The sequence below is a fragment of the Osmia bicornis genome, chromosome 6 (assembly GCF_907164935.1).
Source record: "Osmia bicornis bicornis chromosome 6, iOsmBic2.1, whole genome shotgun sequence".
Taxonomy (NCBI): Eukaryota; Metazoa; Arthropoda; class Insecta; order Hymenoptera; family Megachilidae; genus Osmia; species Osmia bicornis.
The window spans coordinates 3,015,847-3,039,996 of NC_060221.1; the positions used below are offsets into that span (position 1 = coordinate 3,015,847).

The following is a 24,150-nucleotide window of genomic DNA, read 5'->3' on the forward strand; positions in this document are numbered from 1 at the left end:
CATGAAATTTTTCTATGCATAACAGGTATGACTTCTTTCAGAAACAACTGAATGTTAATGTGACAAATCCAAATGTATATTTGAACTGGTATCCAAGCTGTAAATGGAAAAAATACACATATTTAAATAAAGATCTTCAGACTTTTATTTTAGTAAATAAATATATATTACAAGTACAATAGTTTTATTATATTTACACGAAGGGCAGCATATATTACATATGTATATAAAAAATACGAAATTTTGAAACAATAACACTAATATAATTATAAATCACCTATTCAATCAAAACTGTACATATATTTTATAGTACAGTAATAAATTATTCCTGGTAATATATGTTATGAAACAATGTGCATTTGCTATATAACAATGTTAGTTCTTAAATCAAACTAAAGAAGAAAAATTATATTCTGTAAGAACATAATTTTCATTTAACACAGAGCGGCTAATTTTCGTACTGTGTTCAAATCTCGAAGAAGCATTTGAACAGTTTGTTTAGTTCGAGGTTGAATTTCTGGACTAGATACATCTTCGGGATCCATAGCTTCCAGTGCTGTAAAAAATGAACTCAATCGACACTTTGATTTTACACCATGTACAAAAAATGAAATTTACATACCACAAACTTGTGCTTCAATAAATGTTAATCTTGCATCTATATGATTTTGAAAATGTTCAATATGTTCTAATAATCGCATTCGACATTCCCCTGGATCAATTGGTGCTTCTGGTTGGGGAATGAAAGGTTGTATCGGTGTCGTTTCCTGTTTTAGTTCTTCATGCATGTTATTTTCTGAAGCAGCTGGCATAGATATATCATTTTCCGATACAATGCTTTGATTAGTTAACAGATCTGTAGATAAGAAAATATAAAATTATAATCTTGTGATCCTTATGAAAGATTTAAATTTATTTCATATTTTACCTGTATCCGGTTTTATTTCCGAAGTTGTTGAATTTTTATATTTTTCTTCAATACCACCACTTTTTGTAAGCGCATCAAGAAGAATATGACTTTTATTCTCATTTGTTAAATCCTCTTTTTTGCATGTAGCTTTAGATTCATCCGAAGTTGGATTATCTTCTTCTAAAATTTTCATTAACTCCGAGTCTGAAGCTATTAATTTTTCATCGTGATTATCTTTTAAAGTGAACTTTATTTCTGTCTTTACTTCGACTCGATGAGACGTTTCAGTTATATCATCTCCATCTTCACTTCCTGATTTTGTAACTTCCATAATTGGTATTGATGTTAGATCTGGTTTTGGTACTTCAACCTTTTCCCAATTTTTCGCCCAAAGGTATAGCTTTGGATGATCTTTTTTCCTATGATAAACAAATTTTTCTCCTTAATAATGATTTCGTTCCTTCTCATTTATTTTTTTTTTCAGAAGCTTAATATTGTAATACTTACTGAGCTACATTGATCTTTACTCTTAAACTGTGCAATACTTGTTGTATTTGCAAGAGAGAAGCAACTAAATCATAAGAACGTTTTAGCATAGCTGTTCTTTGATTTACTTGATTCTGATTTTTTGTTCGATCAGATAACATTGGCAGTTTTCCCTCTTTCACCCAATCTTGATCGTGGAAATACTTCTTTGATGGGCGTTGTCTATATGGGTTCTGACAAATATAACAAACATATTTTTCGGGTACATCTTTTTCTCTTTCTATTGCATTACAATGGCCATGTTGCCAGCATAAACACAGATCACACTGTATCATTAAACCATCTTCTTCCATGTATCCACAAGTACAGTTTATTATTTCTTCTCTACGAAGTTGTTCCACTTTTACCATTTCGCCATTGATCATCATCATGACACCCTCAGTTTCTAGAAATATAATTTATAACTTTGTATAACAGAGATGGTAGCAAAAAATCACGTTTTGAAATTTTCAAGTGTGCGACATTCATACACCTGTATGAGTTAGTTCTGAATTTCAAACAAAAAAAGGAAGAAGAAAAAAATAATATATTTTTTCAATGCACAGGTTATCCACCAAGTAAGATAGTGGAAATAGTTCGCCAAGTCAAGTTCACAAAGAGTTAATAAGATAAACTGAAGCAAATGAAAAAAAATAAATATACCTTCCCCATCATTAGTATCTTTTTTAGCAATATCCCCTTTCAAAGTATCATCTTTTTCAACGCGAGAATCATATAGTTGACCTAAAGAAAAATAAGATAATAAAACAGTAGTTTGCCACTTTATTTTAGAAAAACAAATTAAAAAACTGTATTCATTATAAAATGACTTGTCTAACTATAAAAAACTTACTACTCTGACTATTTTCATCGCTTCTGGAATCTGATTTCCTGCGACTGTATCTGTACGTAAGTGTTGGCGGTTCATCGGTATCCAACGCACTATCATCCAAATCACCATATTCATCAAGTTCTGGAATGCCTATTTATGTAATAACATCTTATATTTTCAATTTATCATGCTAATACAAAGTAAAAGAAATTATTACCACCATTCCGTCGTTTATTCCTATTTAATCCATCAGAACTGTATTCTGATAATTGCCGTTTCCGTTGACCCTTCATTCTATCAATATTAATAACTTCATCTAAAGATTTTGGCCTGTCAATCCTTTGCACTTCTGACGATACTGCTGGTCTTACAGGAAGAAGAGTTTTAATACCAGTTTGTGTTTTTTCTTCTTTAATTTTCATATCAAATAATGTTCCAGGTGACATTGCCGAAGAATCTCGTTTCTTTTCAATATCATCATCCATGTCAATACTATGACTCGAAATTGGAGACATTCTTTCTAATTTAATGTCTTCTACTGGTACATCGTTAGATTTTTCTACTTGATCTATTTCATCCTCTATATCAGATGTTGCCGGTAAAATTACTTTCGGCGACGTAGATTGAACAAAATTTGTTACAGACGAAGGCGCGGTATATAATGCTTTATCATGAATAGGCTTTTTCTTTCCAATTTTATTACATTTGTCTAACAAGTTATTTGATTTCTTTGGAATAATATCCTCGACTGATTCTCCGATTGTTCTTGCATACGCTAAATCTGCAACATTTGGCGTGGATCCCAAAAATTTGGAGTATTCTGGATGATAATGTTTTATGTGCATTTGTAAAAGATTTTCTTTACGAAATGTCTTGTTACATCCTTGCTTTGGACATTTATATGCACTGTCCTCCATCTCTACGCGAAGTCCGCCAATGAAAACAGCTATTAAGGAATACAAAGGTAACTTTATACAATATATAATTTACAACAAATTTTTAATAAATGGAGTTAAGGGAGTAAAGGGAGTTGATATATGTAATTTAATATAAACTTTTAATACTACGTTCAAGAACTTACAATAAATTACTCCTGATGCAAGTAAGCATGTAAAGGTAATGAATCCAATAAGATCATAGCAAAAACTAAAAAGATAAAAAATAGAATATGAAATCTTACCACCGTCTGTAATTGATGTTGTTGATGTAGACACTAATGTTGTAACTGGTGTACTTGCTGAAACCAGCGACGGATCTTCTGTTACTGCTGTTTTTGCTTTAGGTAATAAAGTCTTGATCTTCTTTGGTACATCCATTGTAATCGGTTGTTTTAATTTTTGCCCATAGTTTTTCTTTTTCCGGTGAATACAGAAATCAAATTTCTCGGGATCAAAATCGAATTGACCCTGATTTTCTAGGAACACCTTGATATCATTTCGCGATCGAAACTTTTTCCCACTTGATTTATGAAGAAATAAGACATCCCATTTCCCGGCAGACGTACCAGCCTTTCTTTGCGTAAAATGTTTTTGCCATCCAGGTGGTAATCGTTTATCTGCAACTATTATTGAGCGACGAGGTCCTATAGAACATATTTGCATTTAATTTATCCAAAACAAATTTATAGAATATATTAAAAATATATTTTTTTCTCAATATACCATCATTTCCATCTACTATGTAAGATTCAGTTCCTTGAGGTTCTCCATCTACCCATTCTGGCCCTACATCATCCTCCTGATTTACATCATTTCTTGGAATATCCTTCTTGCTCTTTTTTGTACAAGCTTTCATTTTGGATATATTTGTGTCAAATCCCCGTAATAGATCTGTCCCAGGATCATAACAAGGGCCAAACAGAGTACCATCTAAATCAATTTTGTCTGTAACTTCTCCATTTTCATTAATTGCCACCTCTTGCTTTTTGGCTACTTTATCTCCTTCATTTTTCGTCCGTTTCCTCGAATGTGTATGAAATAATTCCATAACTGTATGTTTTCTTTTCTTATCTCTCCTTTCTTGCTTGCTTCCTATATACTCTTCAGTTTGACTAAATTGCTATTACAAAACAATAAAATTTCACCTTATAACTTGTTTTACATAAATGTTACAATACATTGTTGATTATTTTATTCCTTTCATGTTACATTAAATTATTTATGTTCTCAACTTAATGTCATTTTAAAATAATAAATAATATTTTTGTTTTGTTCATTATTTATACAATATTAAAAAATGTACATTATTTAAATAATAATATAGTTTGTATTACACAAAATTTCAATGTAAGACAATAATATATATTAAGATATTCCCAAAATGTATTTTTATCACTAATGTTAAATAGTTATATTCTTATAAAAATATCTCAACTAGAACTACTTATCTCTAAACATTTAAACTAATAAAACAAATTTTAAAAAATCTGTTTTAAAAGGAAAACAACCAAATAAGAGAGAGTAAAAAAATAAATAAGCAGTCTGCTAGTTTTTATACCAATGATATAGGACAACATAACCTTACAACAAAATTCGTACCTTGGTAGATGCTGGGGTAATTTTTGTCATTTTTGACGATTTAACCGTCTTTGCATATCCATCATCAAAGAGTACATCATACCTATCTGTGAAAACAATTCTATATTAAAAAGGCACCATTTTTACAACTAAACAAATATCCTTCCAAGAAACATCAAACCACCAATATAGACAACAGTCTGTTTCTCTTGTGTATATATATAGTTAAGGTTAGATCACTTACCATTTCCTAAAACTGCATTCACTTTGGCTGGATATTTTCTACCATCAGCCCATGTAGCAAGTATCCTTTCTCCCACTGAAAAATCTTTCATATTTTCTTCCCTGAAGGTATTAAACTGATTCATTATTACGTCCGAAAAAATATTATCGGCCATTATAATAAATAAATGAAAACAATTAAACAAGCAATTTCTTTCATATATGCATTAATTTTGTTATTTCAATTATATGTATAATTTGAATATTGTTGAAAATTTAACATATGCTTATTTTATTTTTTATATTATGTTAGCTCTATAACAATACTGATTATAGTTTATTTTTAACAACATATAAAAGGAATATAGTGTGATTTCAAATGGAAAAAAAAACATATGTATTAAATTTTTAAATATTAAAATAAAAACGACTTCAGCTTGTGTAACATCTTAAGTAAGACCATGTTGTAACATGATTTTCTAATAAAAACATATGTCGATATTTTTCAATGAAAATTTCAGTTGCTGATAAATAAATTCATATACTTTTATTTCTATTCTACTCATTAATTTCAATTTAGGTTGTATATCAGCATAATATATCCACAACTGTAAAAATCGACAGTCTTGGATAAAGTATAACAGAACTGAAATTTCTTATTTAATGGCACTTATTTAATTAACCCTTTGCGGACGTGTGCTTGCTAACATTGGCCCACCGACGCTCACGCGTCGGATGGTCCCGTCCACAAAGGGTTCAAGCTTTCATCTATTTAACAATTATGAAACATCAACTTACGATGCTGGCGGATCCCATGTTTCTTCGCTTTAAAGAAAAAAAAGAAAAAAAATGTTACAAAAACCATCTTAACATGCAAGATAAGTAAAGCAACAAGTGATGATGTATTGAAATTTTTATTATTATTTTTTTTTAACTAATACCTGAATAATTTTTATACTTTCATTAAAATGTTTACTCACGTTGGTTGTGTTTGCAATACACGTAATCTAGAGCTATCCATAGGTATCCATTCATCAAATCTTGAACTCCACTTATCAAAATGGATCAAGACTTCTCTTTCATCCCAATCAGTTTCCACTACTTTGGCTGAATACCTGTAACATAATACCAGTAATTAGTTTTGTAATAATCAATATATTAAATCAATCAATTTGTGAAGTTTACCATTTTTCATTGAAATCCTTTGCTTCTAATTTGGCACCAGGAAAAAATTTTAATCCACCCTTATTTAAAATCTTTGGTTTCAATTCATCTGACTTCTCAAATACTTTTTCATCTTCCATTTTTACGTTTTTTAATTCTTCTTTTATAATTAAATTTTTTTGTATATGCTTCATTGCAATGTCTGATTCAACAATTCCCAATTGCACTGCCATGGTATTTACTTGTATCTCTGGAGTTTCATTTGCTTCCTGTTTTACAGGAATTTCTTCTTTTATGCTGTCTTTTTCTTTTATGTTCAAATTTTTGTACCCGTTGTCAACAGATTCTGTTGAATCTAACTCATTCAAAGAATCAGCTAATGATGCTGGTTGAGAAGAACATGTTTCTTTAGGGTTATCAGACTTTTGTGTTCTTCCTTCAGATACCAATGGTGAAATAGATTGCTCTAAATTTAAAATCTCAGAATTAATGAGATCCAAATCCTCCTGCGCATAAGAAGTTGATGATTTCACAGACATAATCACAGGATCTGTAAAAAAAATCTAAATATTGATTAATTGGAAAATTCAAAAAGTAAAATATTCTTTAACACTTTGTCTGCCATATTTGAATAATGTAGAAATTTCTGGACAAATTTTACTATCCATCTATACACACATCATTATTTACTTATTTAATTACAAATAAACTCTCTATAAATTTGGCATGACAGTCAAAATGTTCAATATATTTGACTTAATATGTATTAGAATATTTATTAAATATCTTTTATAACTACGTATAATATTTCCCTATCTTTATTTTTACTGCCAATACAAATGTATACATAGAATGTTATGCTATATACTTTTTTTGTTTCCAATTTTGTATTTATGACTTGAAGAACTTCATTGTAGGCATTGTTTCTATATCTTTCACACAATTTTGTTATTTATTTAAAACTAAACTGAATCTTTTCAAACTATATATTTCTTGCTTGCTGGTAAACAGAATATTGACTGCAAATTACATCTTTTGGACAGCTTTGTCATCTGGGAAGGAGATCAGGAAATGGTATTAAATGAACAACTGTAAGTATCTGATACTTCATAGAGATTATTACAGGAAACTCATTCAAAACTTTAGGATACTCGCTAAACTAACAAAAGAATTATATACTTTAGTGTTATGTGTACACCAGAAATATCAAACCAATGTAACAAATTTCATTGATGATTACAACTATACTTTATATAATAGATATATTACTTTGTGAATAATAAAATATAAAAATATAGTTAAACAAGTGTATATCATCTATTACACTGTACCTAGATTAAACATTGTACAAAGCATTAAATACAAAAAGGTAGGAAAAAATATTAATTACATTGAAAAAAGTAAACAATGATGTGCAGAAGATATACAAAATAGTTTAATGAAAATTTTGTATTTGACAGTATTTAATATGGAATAAGTAAAGATAAGATTTTTTATACTATACCAAACGTACCTGGATGATTGTCATAATCTGCAAAAACTGATGGAATACTGCCCTTACGCAGAAGTAATTTATGTCCCTTAGCGGCTTCGTAATCAGCACGTTTAAAATGCCTGTGGCAGACAACTTGACCCGGTGTAGGTTTGAAACTTGTCTCGAATCCACCACTAGCCAACCATTTACTTCTTAAATTATTATCTTTTGGAAATCTATGAAGCGGTAAACCCTTCGCTCTAGCATCCTGAACATCAACCTCACAGCTACGCACGCAACATTTGCGCGCCATTTTCATCATCCTCAAAGGCGGTATCCCTTTACCACGCGACCGCGCTATACGCCGCCGCTTCATTTACACCGGTACTACATAGCAACGTATCGCGAAAGAAGTGTTTGCCAAACTATTCATAAAACTACAAGGTGGACACGAAACAAATAACTACGTGTCGAACACTTTGACACGAATACTTCTAATTCAGAAACAAATTAAACATCACATGTAACATTCAGATAAAGACACGAAACTAATGCAATTACGTGTACGATATTAATCGATGCAAAGCTTTCGAATGTCGATTCACATTTACGTCGTTATTAGTAGAAAAAATAGAGTATACTCCTATCACTTGCTAAATAAATGTTTCACTATGTGGCGCCACCTTCTAATATTCATGAAGATGTGCTGTAATATATACAGGCGATCATTAAATACACATCATTCCTTTCTGTAACACACAATAAATTAATTATTAAAGTTGTTTCAAGTTCTTTAGTCTTATTTTTTAACTATACTTTTACTTACAAATTTGTATATGTGGAGCAGGCTATTTTCAAGATTACATTTTATTACCTGAAGCATGTAATACTTAACATTATAATGTATGAAATTAATAAATATGAGATATTTTACACAATGCAATGCAATGACTTCATGGTATAAAGTATTTTTATATAAATTTGTAAAATTAACCAATAGAATGACCATATTCTTGTTAAGCCTTTTTCATCGCTGCATTGCAATATCCCCCAAAAGTTACATCACGTGATTTCCGTTAAGCTCGCTCTATTTCCCCTTCGTGCTGAGTGCTGGGTAGAACGATATTGGGTGCTTGTTCTCTTCTAAAGAGCTAAGGCCGTATCAGCGACTTGCACCTTTATTAACATTCATCCAGTTTTAATATAAAACACATAAGTTATAAACATGAATACCAAAGCTGAACTCGCGTGCATTTACTCGGCATTAATCCTTGTCGATGATGATGTCGCTGTAACTGTAAGTATTTTTCACGTGGTGTTGTATTCTGTTATAACACTGTGTGTTTATTTTATTTATAATACAAAGATAAATGCTGATGAAGTTATGGTATTAAAATGAATGAAAGGTTTTATATACGTATCTATGATTTAGGGTGAAAAGATCCAAACAATTTTGAAAGCTGCCAATGTTGAAGTGGAATCTTACTGGCCTGGACTTTTTGCTAAGGCTTTGGAAGGTGTAAATATAAAAGAACTCATCACAAACATTGGATCAGGAGTTGGAAGTGCACCTGCAGCAGGTTGTAAAAGCATTGCTGTTTTTAATTTATTACATTTAAATCTAGAAATAACTTGAAAGTTTTTACTACCTGTCCTCTTCATCCACCAATCTAAATAGCATTATTTATTAGAGAGGTCAGCAACAGAGGGAAAAGAAAAAGAATAAAAATTTGTAATAGTTATATTTGTAGGTGTAGAATATAACTTAATTTTTTTATGCAACAATCACTTAATATAAGTATTAAATAACATAGATTACCTTTTAGATAATATCATTTACCTATTTTGTTATCTTTTATAGCTCCAGCAGCTGCAGCACCTGCTAGTGCAGAAGCTGCACCAGCAAAAGAAGAAAAGAAGAAAGAAGAACCTGAAGAAGAATCAGATGATGATATGGGCTTTGGTAAGTAATTTATTTGTAATGTAACATGCATCATATTGTCCAAGAACTAGAATCTATTTTAATTGCATTCTTTTTTTACAGGTTTATTTGACTAAACACAAGGATTGTAATTTCAGTCCACAATTTTGTACTTGTACAGTTGTATTGTACAATAAATGACATATTTTTAATTTGAATCATTTTTTTTTTATATACCAAGTATAAACAAATCCCATCCCAATAGTTATGTTTCAGTTTCCTTTTTTTTTTTAATTGTCCATATTCATCTCCAAACACATTGAGAAAGAGAAGAATACTAGTAGTCAGAACACAAATCATTTTACTAGTATGTACTTTGCTATATAAAATTTACTATATGGATTTTCTTACTTGTTTATAATTTTGGGTTAGGATTGAAGAAGTTTTTCCATAGAAATAAATTTACATTAAAATGATTGAAAGTGGGGTCATTTTTCAATAACAGGTCCTTTCCATCTGTCAAATCACCTAAAATTCATATAATTATGTATTAAATGTATAACTTCCTACATAATTTACCTACTTTCATTTGTATTGTAAAAATTTTCGGTTTTCGTTTCTACTCCATTTTTATCCTTTTTTATAACAACAGTGTACATTTTTTCACCAGCTTTTTCTGATATAATTGTTTCCTCATTTCCTTCATGGTCTCGAATTACTTGCTTTTGCTTTATAATCCCATCAGGTCCCCTTACATATTCTTTCATTACAGATCTTCCAGTTATGCGTGTAAATGGTCTAAGCTCTTCTGAATTTGGTTCATTTTGCTTATCCCAAACATTTGAAAAATTATCTGGAGTAATCCTGTTCAAGTGAACAATATTTTTTCAGTCATTTTCAATCTTCTGAATCAAAAGAATACTAGTTTACAATATGTCAGTACTTACTTTCCATCTAAATCTGTATCTAACTTAAGTGCTGGTTGACTTAACATATCATGATTGGGTGATTTTAACATTTTATCACGTAAATTCTCATTAGGTGGAGATGCAAATGGAAATGCATCTGTAAATATATTCTGTCCTAAAAACATTTTAACAAAATTATGATGTTCATGAAAGTACAAGTAAATTTGAATACATCATGTATTTATTTAAAATTAAAAATATACCTTCATTACCAAAGCCAAACATGAACTTATCAAAAACATGATCGCTTAACATATGATCTATTTGGGATATAAAGTGATGTGCCATTTGCAATGGATCACTAAAGATATTGAAGCGATTGCTTTCTCCAAATGGTCTACAAATTAAAGGATTCAAATTATTAAATTTCTATTTTAAGAACATTTAAAAGAAAACAAAGCATATCTACAGACAAAATATGAAACACAGGTTACCTAATGTTGTATGCATTTTCATCATCTTGCCAAATTGGATTTATGAAATTGTCATTATTTTGATGATCAAAATATCTGAAAAAATTTATCAGTTAACTGTAATTAAAACATAATAATTCATTCACGTCAAAAAAGAAGATAATTGTAAGTTGTTGATGTAGTACTCTCATACATTATAAATCTTTCTTTAATTTATGAATAAAGAATTTATTATAATTTACCCAGTTATGGGAGGTTCCTTGGAATTTCCTCCACCAAAAATATTACGAACAAAATCCCACAGCTGCATTTTTCCAACTTTACTTTTACAACGTAACTCGCTGCATGTAACTCGCGTTATATTTACGTCAGTCTCGTGTCTCATACGTCGCAAACTATATATATGTATATTTTGAAGTATTAGTTGTATAGATCATATGTTGAAGTTAACCTAATCAAATCATGTTCCTTAAAGCTTGTCATCGATTGATTTAAATTGTGTATTCTGCATAATATAATTACTTATTTCCTATAGAAAGGAAAATATGTTGCATTGCACTTGAAGTGGCTACAAAAGAGAAAATGTACGATGAAAGATAAAAGGACCATGTTACTGTATAAATACTTATATACATGGTAACTGTCACATTTTCGAAAATTTATTTTTATAGATTCATGTAAGTAGTACTTTATATAATAAGATTCATATATTTATAATTACCAGTTAATATAATGAACAGAGGTTAAATATTTATATTTAATAGTGCTTTTAGATTACAAAATGGATGAAAATGATAATAAGGTATAAAAGTGACAACACAAAGAAGACTTAATTCCTTAATAGAAGAACTAAGAATTTTATGAACAATGAATAATATTTCTGGACAATTTCGTAAAACAGTATGGGATCCATTTCTTATAATATCTCAAATAATTGCTGTTCAAACTGTTATGTATTTTTGCCTTGGGCTATGGATTTGGATTGTTGCTTCTCTTATAGGGACAACAAAGTCATTGGACTATGCTTTTCATTATAAGGAAATACATGTTAGAGACTTTGCTGGCCAATTTATAATAGTAATATTTGTTTTAAATGCATTAATTGGAGCATTTGCATTATGGTGGTTAGTGCAAAGAACAAAACAGTGTATGGACTTTGCTTGCACAGCACATCTGATACATTTGTTATGCTGTTGGGCATACAATGCAAGTTTTCCTTCAACTTTTAGTTGGTGGTGTTTAAATATTGTATCTTTAAGTATAATGTGTGTTTGTGGTGAATTTCTTTGTATGAAAACAGAATTACAAGCAATACCATTAGGTATGAATAATCAAAAGACAGCTCTGTAAAACATAATTGTTATTATAAAATGAAAGTTTTATTTAAGTGAATATTACTTTTGAATTAAAGAATATTCAAAGGAGAACTTTATCTTTTTATATTTCCATTATATATTATAATATTTTTAAAAATATTTTTATAATTTACTACTTAACAACCTGTATGTACCATATTATTCACTAATGATGATCTTCTTTGTAAAATCTTAAGCCACAATATCCACAAGTATGGTTACCAGGCTTATCCTGAAATAAAAGATTATATAATAACATGTAATTTATTTAATCAATGTTTAATAAAGAAACTGTAACTAAGTATAAACTCTACCAAGTTAATATAAACTTTTGGATGTCCCAAGGGTCCACCACCACCATTACAAGATACAATTCTGTCCTTTGCAGGTTCAGGAGGAACTTCGTCTATTAATTTAATAGCCCAGTTCTCATTAACTTCCTTTTGTCTATTTATGAATCTTACATTGCGATAATCATCGTCATCAAACACCTATTAAAAAATATACGATGTATTTAAAATCATAAAAATTAATTGTGCAATAAATCAGTATTTCTATCAATGACGCTTTACCTGACCAGTATGAGTTACTTGCTTAGCAGTAGCCGGAGCTTTACTTTCTACATTTCTTGTTATTATATTTATGAAATTAACTTTATTTTGTTTGTTGCAAGCTTCGAGCAACCTAACAACTTTTAGATTCGCCATATTTTCTGCTTCTAAGTTCTGTGGTAAGATGTCGTACTTATATAGAAATTGGCGAATTTCCATGAAATGTTTGCGATGCTGCTCTTAAAATAAAAAACTTCTTAGCATCATAAATACATATTTAATTTCTTATAGCGTGGGTATAATGCGCGCATACATGGCTTTCTTTGGTTAAGAAAGGGTGTAAGGGAAGAAGTCTATTAATTTGTTCAATGAGAGACCATAAGGGGAAACGGAAATCACCGGGGAAGTTCCGGAGTTCCGGTACCCCGGAAGCCTCCGTGGAGAACCGGGATATTTATACTATAATACTTATACCCGTCCGTTTTTAAAAAGAAATTATGGATATTTCGAACAAATTAAATTATTTTCGCTTAGCAACTGTTAAAAGATCATATTTTGAAACTTCACGGGTCTAAAAATTGTTCAATACAAAAGATTATGCAATTTTATGGTATGTAAAACGAGAAAATAAAATAGTATCATGAAGTATCGTAAAATATTTTGTATTTTAATTTAAAATACTGGGTGAAAAGAAGACTCTAACACTGCATAATCTTTTCCTTCTTTATTATACGGTATCATTTTATAGAATTCTCCTGTCACTTTGCATAATACTATAAATAAACGAATGAATCACTAAAATGAATAAATGAACATTTAAATAATATACGTGATCCATCGTCTCTTATGAGGTATTTGTAACAATATTGACACTCTACATCATTCTTCACAGAACACACATGTTTTGCTTTTTATCTAAGCACAAGGATGCATATATGTTCCCCTTAATGCAATTCGTAACTTATTGCTAATGAACGACAAAGTGTATACATATTATGTATGTATATATATATATATATATATGTATATGTATTATACACTTTATAGGGTTTTTAAGTTGACTTCTTCCCTTTTGAAATTTCAGACACTTTATTTTTATTGATTCTTTCAGTAGCCGTACGACGTACAGTTGTTTTGCGAAATTTTGTTCCTACTTCTCGCGTATTTTCCTTGGTTCACCTAATGTAGCGTGTAAATGTGCAATTATTAATTAAGAGACCGACAGAATGGTACGTTCACCGTTCCATTTCTTTCCTCTTTCATACTTTTTGTTTCTTTATAATTTTTTTCTTTTGCCATTTGTTCGCCATCTCAGTGAAGTAAGATAATATAGCAGTATCATTAGAGTTACACAAGTGGATGATACACGACGACGAGCGTCATTCGCCGCGGAAAAAGTAAAACACAGCCATCGAGACTCGTGCCTAGAAGCGAGACATGCTTCCTTCAGAAAATTTGCTTTTTCCATTTTTTTTCTTTATAAATACATCCTTTGTCTGCGTTCTCGATTCGACGACAAGCGACGCTTCTTCGATGAAATAACATTCATAAAAGTTTTCGAAGACATTTTTTCTTTTTTTGCCATCCCTCCAATTTTGTCAGCCTACGCGTATGCTCTTACCCTCCCGTTTCGTGCCCATCCTCTGTTTCTCCCTGTCTCTCCCACACATACATACACAGACACATTCACATCTCGTACATACGATTATTCAATGCTTCAATGCTTTGTTGTTATTCGTTTTCTTTTTTCTCTGAGTATTAACTTTATCCTTTTCACCTTAACCCTTCAGCTACTACTACACCATTATAGTGGCTTCCCTTTTAAGCGGTTTCCTCGGACGAAAAGACACTATAGAAGCTGCATGGATCATCGTCACCGCTTGTTTTTTTGTTATTCATTTACAATTTCCTTTCGTCTAAATAATATTACTTTACATTAACTTACAATGAATTACATAGCTCATAACAGCGAACGTTTTTGCTCGTAGCTAAAGGGTTAAACGGAACGTTGCTCAAGGTAGGTCCATACAATAAGCGCATACAAATTTGTCTGTCTTTTACCAAAAGCAACGCGAACAACACCGTTCGTAAACAAAATGTTTCAAATGTGAACAAGACGTAAGGAATTAAAAGAAAAAAAAAAAAGAAATTATCGTCTACTGCACGCGATGATAATCGTATTCGGCGGCATCCTCGCCTGCCTAAGTAAGACTTTCTTCTGACACACTTGTCGCGTGCTTACATAAAATAAATATGGCTTACAATGCTTTTTTCATCCTTTCTTTCTCTCTCACTCTCTTTCCCGTATGTGTGCTTTGTAATTGCGCATTCTCATTCTTAATAATGATTGCAGTCACAGTCAAACACCTTTGTTCCTTTTTTTTTTCAGTTTCTTTTTTTTACACAATATGCAATGATTTACTATTCGTAGCCCCTCTTCTCTCGTTTCTTCGCACTACACTTTTAATTCATCTTTGTCTAATCATTTCACTCTCTGAGTAGATCCATAAATGTTTCCTAAGGCTGCTCGTCCGATATACATTAGAGGACTAAACATAACGTTAAAAAAAGGTAGTTGATACAGTACAAATATACGACTGTCCCTTTTTTAATCGACATCTTCTTCGAGAATTAAACGTAAAAAATAAATACTTAATAAATAGTGTCGTTTAATATAACATCGTTTTTTCATTTTTCCTTTCTTTAATTCGTCTAAAGTTGCTAATTACGCTCTAAATCATAATACCACGTACTCGAAGAATTTACACGTGTGTACATCTCAATTACGAAACGGTGGACATCTGACGATCGCACAAAAATATTTGTCAATTTTCATTTTTTTTTTTCTTTTTATATATATTACATATGAAATGAATACGATATAGCTAAGATCGTTAAAAAAAAAAAAGAATATGGAATCAATGATATCGCGATTGTTTGTCAATCAACACTGTTGCGTATAAAAATATTTATAACTAGGAGAGAAGAAATAAGTATGAAAATACTTTCGCGTATAGTTGACGTTAACCGCATAATCTCTGTCCACCACGTTACTCGTAAATGAACGTATTTACTTCCAACTGCACAAAGATACTAATAACTTACACCGACGCGTCATATGTATTCGTTGCCTGAGTAAACGATTGGACAGTAGAATCCGGAATTTCGTCGGTTTTCCAAAATAGATTTGATTAAATTGTAATTACACCAGCAGAAAAGTAACGACCGATTTCCGTGGATTAAAAAAAAAAAAAAAGTAACGAAGGAGAGAAAAAAGAAAAATTAAAATTCAGGATAATAGTGTCCAAAAGTCACCTAATTCTTTGTTTTTCTTCTATTATAATAAAATAACGCAACGCAACTTTGCGCATACCGTATATAGTACCACCTAGGGAAATCGATACGGAGATACATTGTTCAAAAAAAAAAAAGATGAATATTAACAAATAAGAGTGGTACTAGTAGTAGTAGTAGTAATAGTAGTAGTAGTAGTAGTAGCACTAGTAGCGGTAGTAGTAGTAGTAGTATTACGGCAATGATCCTACTATTCTCTTAACAGACTAAGGTTCAAACTGAACAATTAAATTGTGCCGTAAGTAAAAATTGTACACTATATTATATAACGAAAAAGTGGTCGATCACTTTTCGTTGTAGGTTTTTGTTTGTAATGTTCTTGGCAGGGCCTCCGAGTGGACAAACGGACTCGACGATAAAATCATATTAGAATTTGAAATCACACGCACCATATATAGTCGGAAGCCAACAATTATTATTCGTAACACTATTTGAAAGTTCTAGTTGAAATTAATTATTCTCCCTCCCTCGTTAGGGGTACGGAAGTCATTCACACCCTTGGTCCACGGTCACACGGCATACGATTCACGCACGCGATTGCACTATAAATCTATTAATATAACAGGTATAAGTTATGACATGTGTAAAAATCCTGTCAGTTGTCACGCAAAAAGTTGAATTTGTACTTTTTCTCGCATAGATTAGGTAAGAATCCGACGTTTTTTCATTTTCTTTTCCGTTTCATTATTTTTTTTTTTTGTTTTGTTTTTCTTTTATATTCTTTTCGTTACTTTTCTTTCTTTGCACAAAAAGATATCGACATTCTATAAAGCCCTACCAACATCATCAACCAGTAATGACGCGTTTTGTCGTTATCGTCTATCGTTTAATGCGCATTTATTTATTTTATTTATTTATTTAACTTCTTTTTTTTTTGTTTTCCATTTAAGTAGAAACAATGCCCCAAAAAACGTGTTTTTCAGGACTGTGTAAGAGCTAGCGTTCAGCCCTCCCCGATCGGACAACAGCCACGTTATTTGTTTAGATGTTATTTACTTTAACGACTTTTAATATTCCCGTTCCCGGCTCAAACAAACTGAGCTTGATGCATTCCTGACATTCAATACCGATTAATTCATACATTTAACATTTGTATTTCATTAAATTGTTCATTAATCAATTCGCAATGGAAATTGAATGTCACAAGATCGTTCGATATCACAGTCGTTTATCAATTATTTTAATGTTTATGTATTTACGAATATTACGTAGTGTGTATGTATATATATACGTACAGAGATATATATATATACACACGCACATATATTTATATATGTAGCGTTATCGTACTGATAAATTACAGTTATAAAATATGAGTGCGTCCTTAATGCTTCCTTATTTTCAAAGGGCTTGCTTTTTTGTAATAGTATTTTCTTTATGTCCTCCCTTGAAAAGTTGAGCCAACTAATGGTGTATGTATTGTTGCTCTTCTTTTTTGAAGTTCCCCTCTGTAACTGCAACCGTATTTTTTTTTTTGTTTTGTTTGTTTAACCCGTTTCTAAAATGTAAGCTTTCGTTCTCGAGCACTCGCATCCAAGTATTGCAATCTTAAGGTTTTTTTGTATGTTTTTATAACGCACCATACCATTGTTACAGGACAACGTCTTTGTTACGTTTAGAAATTCTACTTAGAGTACATTAAAATTCAGGTACACCACCATACCTGATACTCGCTGAAAACGTTCCAGCCTACTCTAAATACAATGATCAAAGTTTTAAATAAAATAATTCTTTGAATTAAAGTGTTACACACACACACAAGCAATAAGTATACAGCAATTCGACTTTGAAAACGTACTTATTGTTAAGAGGACGTGACAGAAATATTGTATAAACGAGATTTCTAAAAGTATCCTAAGACGCAGCCTGTGTTGTCCTTCTCTTAATATCAAAGCTCTCGACTACTGGAAACTTTTACAAGGTTTTTTTAGTCGATTAAACCATGATATTGCCGGCGCAATGTCGTCTGTGTCTGGGGACGGCAAAACAACAAAGTACCATTCGTCGCTGGACTATAGTAAATTTAAAACAGGAATTGTCACGAAAAACTATGGCGATGGCGATATGGCGTATCCGGGGCGCCTAGTCAAATATGTTATATGTATGTGTATATATATATATATATGTATTACAAAAAAAAAAAAAGAAAAAATAAAAATAAGAAAAAAAGAAAAAACGGCGCCATTAATTTAAATCAAACTACACAAGTTACTGGCCATTCAGGCAAGAATAATAAAGCACTTGTGCATTTAAAGCTCTACGATTACTCGATTCTAGACGCCATAATTCTCGAAGATACGCCCACCACGTCCTTCAAAAATTTAAATAATGAAGCCGCAATAAAGCTTCATAGTCTCGACAGGAGTTCTAAAAAATTTCACTAAGTTTCTCCACCTACTATGTATCATGTCGTTATATGTCCTATCTAGACATTAACGATTGCTCGACTTGATTCATTAGTGATTATACTACTTGTGTTATTTCAACACGCACGGCAACGAAACTTTGGATGGATCTTATATCGTTTTATCTAGTACCTGACAAATCCTGACTGTCTCTCGGGTTTCCCATCAAAGTGAGATCATTATTTTACATGTCATTCCGATTTTTTTTCGTCGATGTTAAACACTGGAATTGCACTTCGGATTTGTCAATTGTGTTTCGTCACACACGAATAAAAAGTATTTATGGAATTGAATAAACACAATTACTTGTTTGTTTTTTAGTTTGAAAATTGTAGTGCACAGGCAGTTAGAGAACGTGATGTGTTTATACGTGATAATTGTTTGTCTTTTGTTGTGTATACGCGCGCAAGTACGTGCGTGTTGTTACACCATGTGTATGTCGTACGTGTCTTTCTTACATATATTTGAATTTATGTGTATAGTAGTAAAAGTGGAAATAAAGGTGGTGGTGGTGATGACGATTTACTTGCCCCACCAATCAGGATCGTTACTGCTAATGTTGTTACTAGAGTTGTACGATGAATTATAATTATTTCCATAATTTCCATAACCTCCTAGAGAAGAAAGCAATTCACATGTGTAAATATTTGATTAAAATCGTTCGTACCCAAATAATAAATCTATACCAACCTCCATAACCACCGGGCCGACCGGAGGAACCATTGCGAGCTGATCCAGAACTAGAGTTCTGACGATAATCTCTTGCACCGAATCCGCCACTAAATCGGCTTTTAGTACTACCACCAGCTCGACGAGATCCACCTCCAGTGTATCTTGCTTCAGAGAACATTTCATCCAGCCAATGTGGAATTTCTTGATTGGCTTCGATTAGAAGAGATACCAAATCGCGTACCAAGTTAGAATTTTTATTATTGAAAAATGACGTTGCCAGACCTATTTATGTAAATGAAAATATATTACCATTATATAAAATATGAATAAAAATATACAGAAGAAATATGAATGGAAACAAACCTAAATTTCCCATACGACCAGTACGACCAATTCGGTGGACATATTCTTCCACATCTCCTGGTAAATCAAAGTTTATCACATGTTTCACATGTGGAATATCAAGTCCACGAGCAGCTACGGCAGTCGCAACGAGTATTGGCGCTTTACCAGCACGGAAACGACGCAAGGCGTCTTCTCGTTCGCGCTGTGTTCGATCACCATGAATGCTAGTTACCGGGTAGCCCATCTGATGTAAGTATTCTTCTAACATATCTGCACCTTTCTTTGTTTCCACAAACACTAATGTTAACGATTCAGACGCTGAAATTTCAAGCGATCGTGTTTATATACCTATGCGCATTGTACCACGGGATACATTTTATATCGTATATTCATTTGAACTTCTGCAACTTACTAGGATCTGCGAAGTTACTGGCTTGAAGAAGATCAAGCAAGTAAGAACGCTTGTCTTGTTCTTCCACCCATACAATTTTTTGAGTAATGTTTTCAGAAGTCGAGCCGACACGGCCCACAGCTAAAAAGATATAATTACTCAAGAAATCTCTTGCAAGCATTTGTATTTCTTTTGGGAACGTAGCTGAAAACATGAGCGTTTGTCTTTCACCGGTGGGTGGCATAGTGTCTTGTTGAACTATACGTCTGATCTGTGGTTCGAAACCCATGTCCAACATACGATCTGCTTCATCCAAAACTAAGAATCTAAGGAAGAGAAATTCAGTATTTTACTTGGATTAGATATTTCAAATAATTAACCATGTATCGGCTGTAAAAATGCGATACACACCGGCAATTATGTAACCCAATTTTACCGCGTCCCAACATATCACCGAGACGTCCGGGTGTTGCTACAAGAAGATGGCAGCCACGATCTAATTCTCGCATTTGATCACCAATGTTTGAACCACCATAGACAACAGCAGGACGCATACGTGATCTATACGCAAATTTCCGTGCTTCGTCATATATTTGTGTGGCAAGCTCTCTTGTAGGTGCTAATACTAGACCTAATGGATATTGTTTACGCTTGCCAGAATTGACTGGAGGTGGACGCGGCCCGCTTTCATAAATCTGATTCAATATTGGCACTAAAAAGGCCGCTGTTTTACCAGACCCTGTTTGGGCACAGGCCATAACATCACGGCGCCCGATAATAATCGGTATCGCGTATTTCTGTACTGGTGTAGGTTTATCATAACCAGCCAGAGTAATGCTATTTTTTATTATCTCTGTCAGCTTAACTTCGTCAAACTGCAAAAAGAAATAAGTTGTGAATAATGTTGTGTACGACGTTATTAAGTATAATTTACCCGAATATTTTTTATAACTTACAGATGTGATGTGAGGAGGTATGTTATCTCCAGTAGCCTCAACTGGGATATCCTCATATTTACTAAAGTTAATGCCAGTATTCCCAGTACCAAATAGTTCCACCTCCAGTCGTTCATCTCTGGAAGTGGGAATTGTCCAATCAATTTCAGAGTTTCTTCTGCCTCCTTCTCTGTCGTCCTTCCATCTACCACTGCTACTCCCCATTCTGTGATCGTTTCTAGTGTCTTGCCAGCGCTCGTTTCTAGGTTCTTGCCAACGATCATTTCCGGAGCTAACCGGGCGATCCCGTTCACGATCGGAATTCGGGTATCTAAAATCTCTTCCATTCTCTTGGGCAGGGTTACGTCTACTGCGTCCACCAAAGTTTCCAAAATTTCCGAAGTCGACATCGCGGGAAGTTCGGCCGTCTCTATATCCTGAACCACCACCAGGACCTCCACCTGCGCCGCCGCCGCCGCCGCCGCCGCCGCCAACGCCAACGCCACCGCCGCCACCGCTTCCGCCTGCGCCTCCACCTCCACCTCCACCTCCACCTCCGGCACCAGGACCGCCGCTGCTACCGCCACCAGTACCAACACCACTTCCTCTTCCACGATCACGATCTCTTTCTCTCTCCCTTTCGCGATCACGCTCTCCACCTCTCTCCCGGTCAGAATATGGTCTTGAGTTGGAAGAAGAAAGATGTTCTCCGCCCGAAGGTGCGTTACCTACAAACAATTTTTTTTGATTTTACCTGTTCGATACGGTCGTAACTATACATAATCAAAGTAAAGGATAAATTTTTTTCAACGGCTACTAAAGATATTTCATAGTTTAATACTGACTTCCAGATTTGTTTCGCAGGTGCGGTGGTACGTAGCGACCCCCACTTGGTTGGCGGGAGCCCTGCAAGTCCAGACCAGCTAACTAAAACATAAAATGCAAATTTTTGAAATCATTGCTATTTGTATGCATATTGCAATCACAATCGTATATGCCCACGATCATTTACGTTTAAATAAAAGATAGAAACATCGTGTTACGAAATATACGATACACTGTTCAGAGATGAAAAAATCATGAGTATTAAGTTGTAATTTAAGAAGATGAAAATATGCGCTAAATTTATTATTAATGGAAGAGGGTATAAAAAATACACGTGTCGCATGTATTTCGTTTAACGATAAGAATTTGAACATGATAAAAAAAATAATACGCGAATACGTCATGGCACGAGGTATGCTGTTCCCGGAATTGGTTGCCGCCATTACAAAGCTGTACGTCACAAACGAACCTAACGATGACCTGGTCTATAAAATTTTTTGATTTTAGAAAAGATACTGGATTAAATGACTCGCAAAAGTATAGGTTATAAAATACAGCTTATGTGCTCTTGAAAATTGATTATACGAGGTCCGATCTCGATAATGGTAATAAGTAATAAATGATTTAGGTAAAACGGATAAAAAGAGAAGACGTGGTTCGAAACTACCGTTGTCAGAAATACATGAAGCTTTTAATCTTCTTTTTACCTGCTGCTCTAGACCTGATCCATTCTGGTTGGCTGCATTACTCATATTACTCCGCCTCGGTACGTATTTTTCGTGGCTCTGCCTCAGAAGCTTTTTAGCTGTTTCTCGCCTAGACAACCACAAAGCAAAAAATTTCAATTGTTCAACTCCTTCTTTCTCTCTTTTCGTTCCTTGCTGATCTACAAACGAAACTTGTCGACTATGTGAAACAGTTAAAATTACAGTTCCTGCCTGTCGTTACTTCGATACAAAGGAAATTCGAAGACTGGCTACTATGAAAGGCCTCTGGCCACACTTGACGTCGACGCAACAAAAATGGCCGAGCGCCGAAATATTGCTAGCAAGATGGCTGTCGACTAATATCCGCCGGAAATTAGGAAAACTAAAGGAGCACACACTGTTGGATAATTTTCTGACCGTTTGTCATTCTTATTACTCTGAAGTATCAAATTTTTAGATGAATTTAGAGTTTACGCATAATATTGTAACAAAGTTCATGAACACCTTCGTGTTACTTTTTCAATTTACTGTTTGTTGGTACGCTTGCTCGCGATATTGATAATATCCATATTTCAGAGTAAATTGTTCAACCAAAGAAGAAATGAGAGTGCCTCATGCTCGAGAATTCGTTGTCTCCGGACAAGTGCTGCACCAAGCGGCTAACTCTTTCAAAACTTGGGGATCTACCTTTTTTGTGGTATGTACATCTTTAGCATAGACAAGAACCTATTTAGTTCAACCATAAACGAAATATCATAAGACCAACACCTTGTAGGAGTTCATATTTCACGATCTGAAATACCGACGCCGGTAAAAATCTCATCTTTGTCGACTGCTCTGTTGCGCACCCTGCAATTTAGAACAATGATTTTAGAAACTACGTCAGGCTAAACGACCGATGGATCGCGCTGGTTGATAATTAAAAGAAAAAGGTAAATAAAAACGTGTCTTTTAACGATTCTATCTCTTCCAGCATCCAAAGTCCTCCATTTTCCGAGCTTCTCTGGCTTTCCTGAAATAGAACAAAAGACAGCCTTCAATTTGGCATCAATTTGTTGATAGAACGTTCTTAAAATAAAAAATTATCACCCTCAGAATATTGACTGTATGAATTGTCTCTTAACACTTTGGTCTCTCCAGAACATCCAAAGACTCTCCCTCCTCTAGCATCCAAAATCCTCCACTTTCTAATCTACCATCTAAAATCGAACGAAAAACAATCTTTTCTGTGACATCAATCTCCTATATCCTCAAAATAAAAAGTTACCATCTTTTAAAACATTGACTTGGCTCCCTCCTCAACATCCACAGGTTCCTCCACTTCCAGGATCCAACATCCTCCCGTTTTTGAGCTTCACTGATATTCTCAAAATGAAATAAAAGACAGCTTATCATCTGGTATCGATATTGAAGCATACTGCATTACTTTTTTACCTCGTTTGTGTCATTATTATTTAAACAAATATCCGAGAGGAATTCTCACTAAAAACACGTACCAAGATGTTTATCCTAGATTGTAAAATTACTCGATAAAAATAATTGTTTTAGTATCGGTTTCTTTTAACTATCAACGCAATTGTTCTAGAAATCTTTGGCAAATAATCGAGGCATCAACAGGAAAGTTGTCAGATTAGTTTCTGCTTCGCCAGATGGCAGAACAACGAT

The 24,150-nt window shown here is 33.0% G+C and overlaps 6 protein-coding genes across 15 annotated transcripts; 2 read left to right on the plus strand and 4 right to left on the minus strand.

Moving 5' to 3' along the window:
* Positions 1-251: 251 nt before the first annotated feature.
* Positions 252-8,571, minus strand: LOC114879897 (PHD finger protein 20). Of its 6 annotated transcripts, none has more exons than XM_029195272.2 (17): positions 8,470-8,571; positions 7,683-8,392; positions 6,191-6,719; positions 5,986-6,120; positions 5,804-5,830; positions 5,028-5,128; positions 4,805-4,890; positions 3,929-4,325; positions 3,448-3,828; positions 3,349-3,360; positions 2,485-3,213; positions 2,289-2,417; positions 2,099-2,179; positions 1,418-1,841; positions 929-1,329; positions 623-856; positions 252-556 (listed from the first exon to the last, which is right to left on the minus strand). In XM_029195272.2, exons 2-17 carry the CDS (start codon positions 8,017-8,019, stop codon positions 435-437), a joined length of 4,125 nt encoding a protein of 1,374 aa, XP_029051105.2. In that variant the 5' UTR covers positions 8,020-8,392; positions 8,470-8,571; the 3' UTR covers positions 252-434. The 6 variants fall into 6 exon arrangements, with proteins under 6 accessions (XP_029051105.2, XP_029051102.2, XP_029051101.2 ...); XM_029195269.2 differs by having other exon boundaries at positions 253-556; positions 2,289-2,408; positions 3,448-3,849; positions 8,470-8,570; XM_029195268.2 differs by having other exon boundaries at positions 253-556; positions 3,448-3,849; positions 8,470-8,570.
* Positions 8,572-8,721: 150 nt separating this feature from the next.
* LOC114879911 (60S acidic ribosomal protein P1) lies at positions 8,722-9,782 on the plus strand. Its single transcript, XM_029195316.2, has 4 exons — positions 8,722-8,940; positions 9,076-9,223; positions 9,505-9,606; positions 9,688-9,782. Exons 1-4 carry the CDS (start codon positions 8,869-8,871, stop codon positions 9,699-9,701), a joined length of 336 nt encoding a protein of 111 aa, XP_029051149.1. The 5' UTR covers positions 8,722-8,868; the 3' UTR covers positions 9,702-9,782.
* LOC114879907 lies at positions 9,524-11,546 on the minus strand. 3 transcript variants are annotated; one of them, XM_029195311.2, is made up of 7 exons: positions 11,188-11,546; positions 10,967-11,041; positions 10,736-10,869; positions 10,512-10,647; positions 10,148-10,428; positions 9,976-10,092; positions 9,524-9,573 (listed from the first exon to the last, which is right to left on the minus strand). In XM_029195311.2, the coding sequence occupies exons 1-6, from the start codon at positions 11,328-11,330 to the stop codon at positions 9,980-9,982; spliced, it is 882 nt and encodes a 293-aa protein (XP_029051144.2). In that variant the 5' UTR covers positions 11,331-11,546; the 3' UTR covers positions 9,524-9,573; positions 9,976-9,979. The 3 variants fall into 3 exon arrangements, with proteins under 3 accessions (XP_029051144.2, XP_029051145.2, XP_029051143.2); XM_029195312.2 differs by lacking the exon at positions 9,524-9,573 and adding an exon at positions 9,640-9,901; XM_029195310.2 differs by lacking the exon at positions 9,524-9,573 and having other exon boundaries at positions 9,640-10,092; positions 11,188-11,544.
* On the plus strand, positions 11,530-12,372 carry LOC114879908 (protein SYS1 homolog). Of its 2 annotated transcripts, none has more exons than XM_029195313.1 (2): positions 11,530-11,622; positions 11,710-12,372. In XM_029195313.1, exon 2 carries the CDS (start codon positions 11,813-11,815, stop codon positions 12,293-12,295), a length of 483 nt encoding a protein of 160 aa, XP_029051146.1. In that variant the 5' UTR covers positions 11,530-11,622; positions 11,710-11,812; the 3' UTR covers positions 12,296-12,372. The 2 variants fall into 2 exon arrangements, with proteins under 2 accessions (XP_029051146.1, XP_029051147.1); XM_029195314.1 differs by having other exon boundaries at positions 11,719-12,372.
* Positions 12,361-13,037, minus strand: LOC114879910 (NADH dehydrogenase [ubiquinone] iron-sulfur protein 6, mitochondrial). Its single transcript, XM_029195315.2, has 3 exons — positions 12,873-13,037; positions 12,615-12,791; positions 12,361-12,532 (listed from the first exon to the last, which is right to left on the minus strand). The coding sequence occupies exons 1-3, from the start codon at positions 13,005-13,007 to the stop codon at positions 12,467-12,469; spliced, it is 378 nt and encodes a 125-aa protein (XP_029051148.1). The 5' UTR covers positions 13,008-13,037; the 3' UTR covers positions 12,361-12,466.
* A 523-nt stretch (positions 13,038-13,560) lies between these two features.
* On the minus strand, positions 13,561-24,113 carry LOC114879902 (ATP-dependent RNA helicase bel). 2 transcript variants are annotated; one of them, XM_029195299.2, is made up of 11 exons: positions 23,982-24,113; positions 23,753-23,850; positions 23,575-23,684; positions 22,486-23,497; positions 21,799-21,880; positions 20,975-21,681; positions 20,430-20,893; positions 20,040-20,344; positions 19,646-19,945; positions 19,301-19,564; positions 13,561-19,224 (listed from the first exon to the last, which is right to left on the minus strand). In XM_029195299.2, exons 4-11 carry the CDS (start codon positions 22,528-22,530, stop codon positions 19,133-19,135), a joined length of 2,259 nt encoding a protein of 752 aa, XP_029051132.2. In that variant the 5' UTR covers positions 22,531-23,497; positions 23,575-23,684; positions 23,753-23,850; positions 23,982-24,113; the 3' UTR covers positions 13,561-19,132. The 2 variants fall into 2 exon arrangements, with proteins under 2 accessions (XP_029051132.2, XP_046142204.1); XM_046286248.1 differs by having other exon boundaries at positions 23,920-24,113.
* Positions 24,114-24,150: the final 37 nt, after the last annotated feature.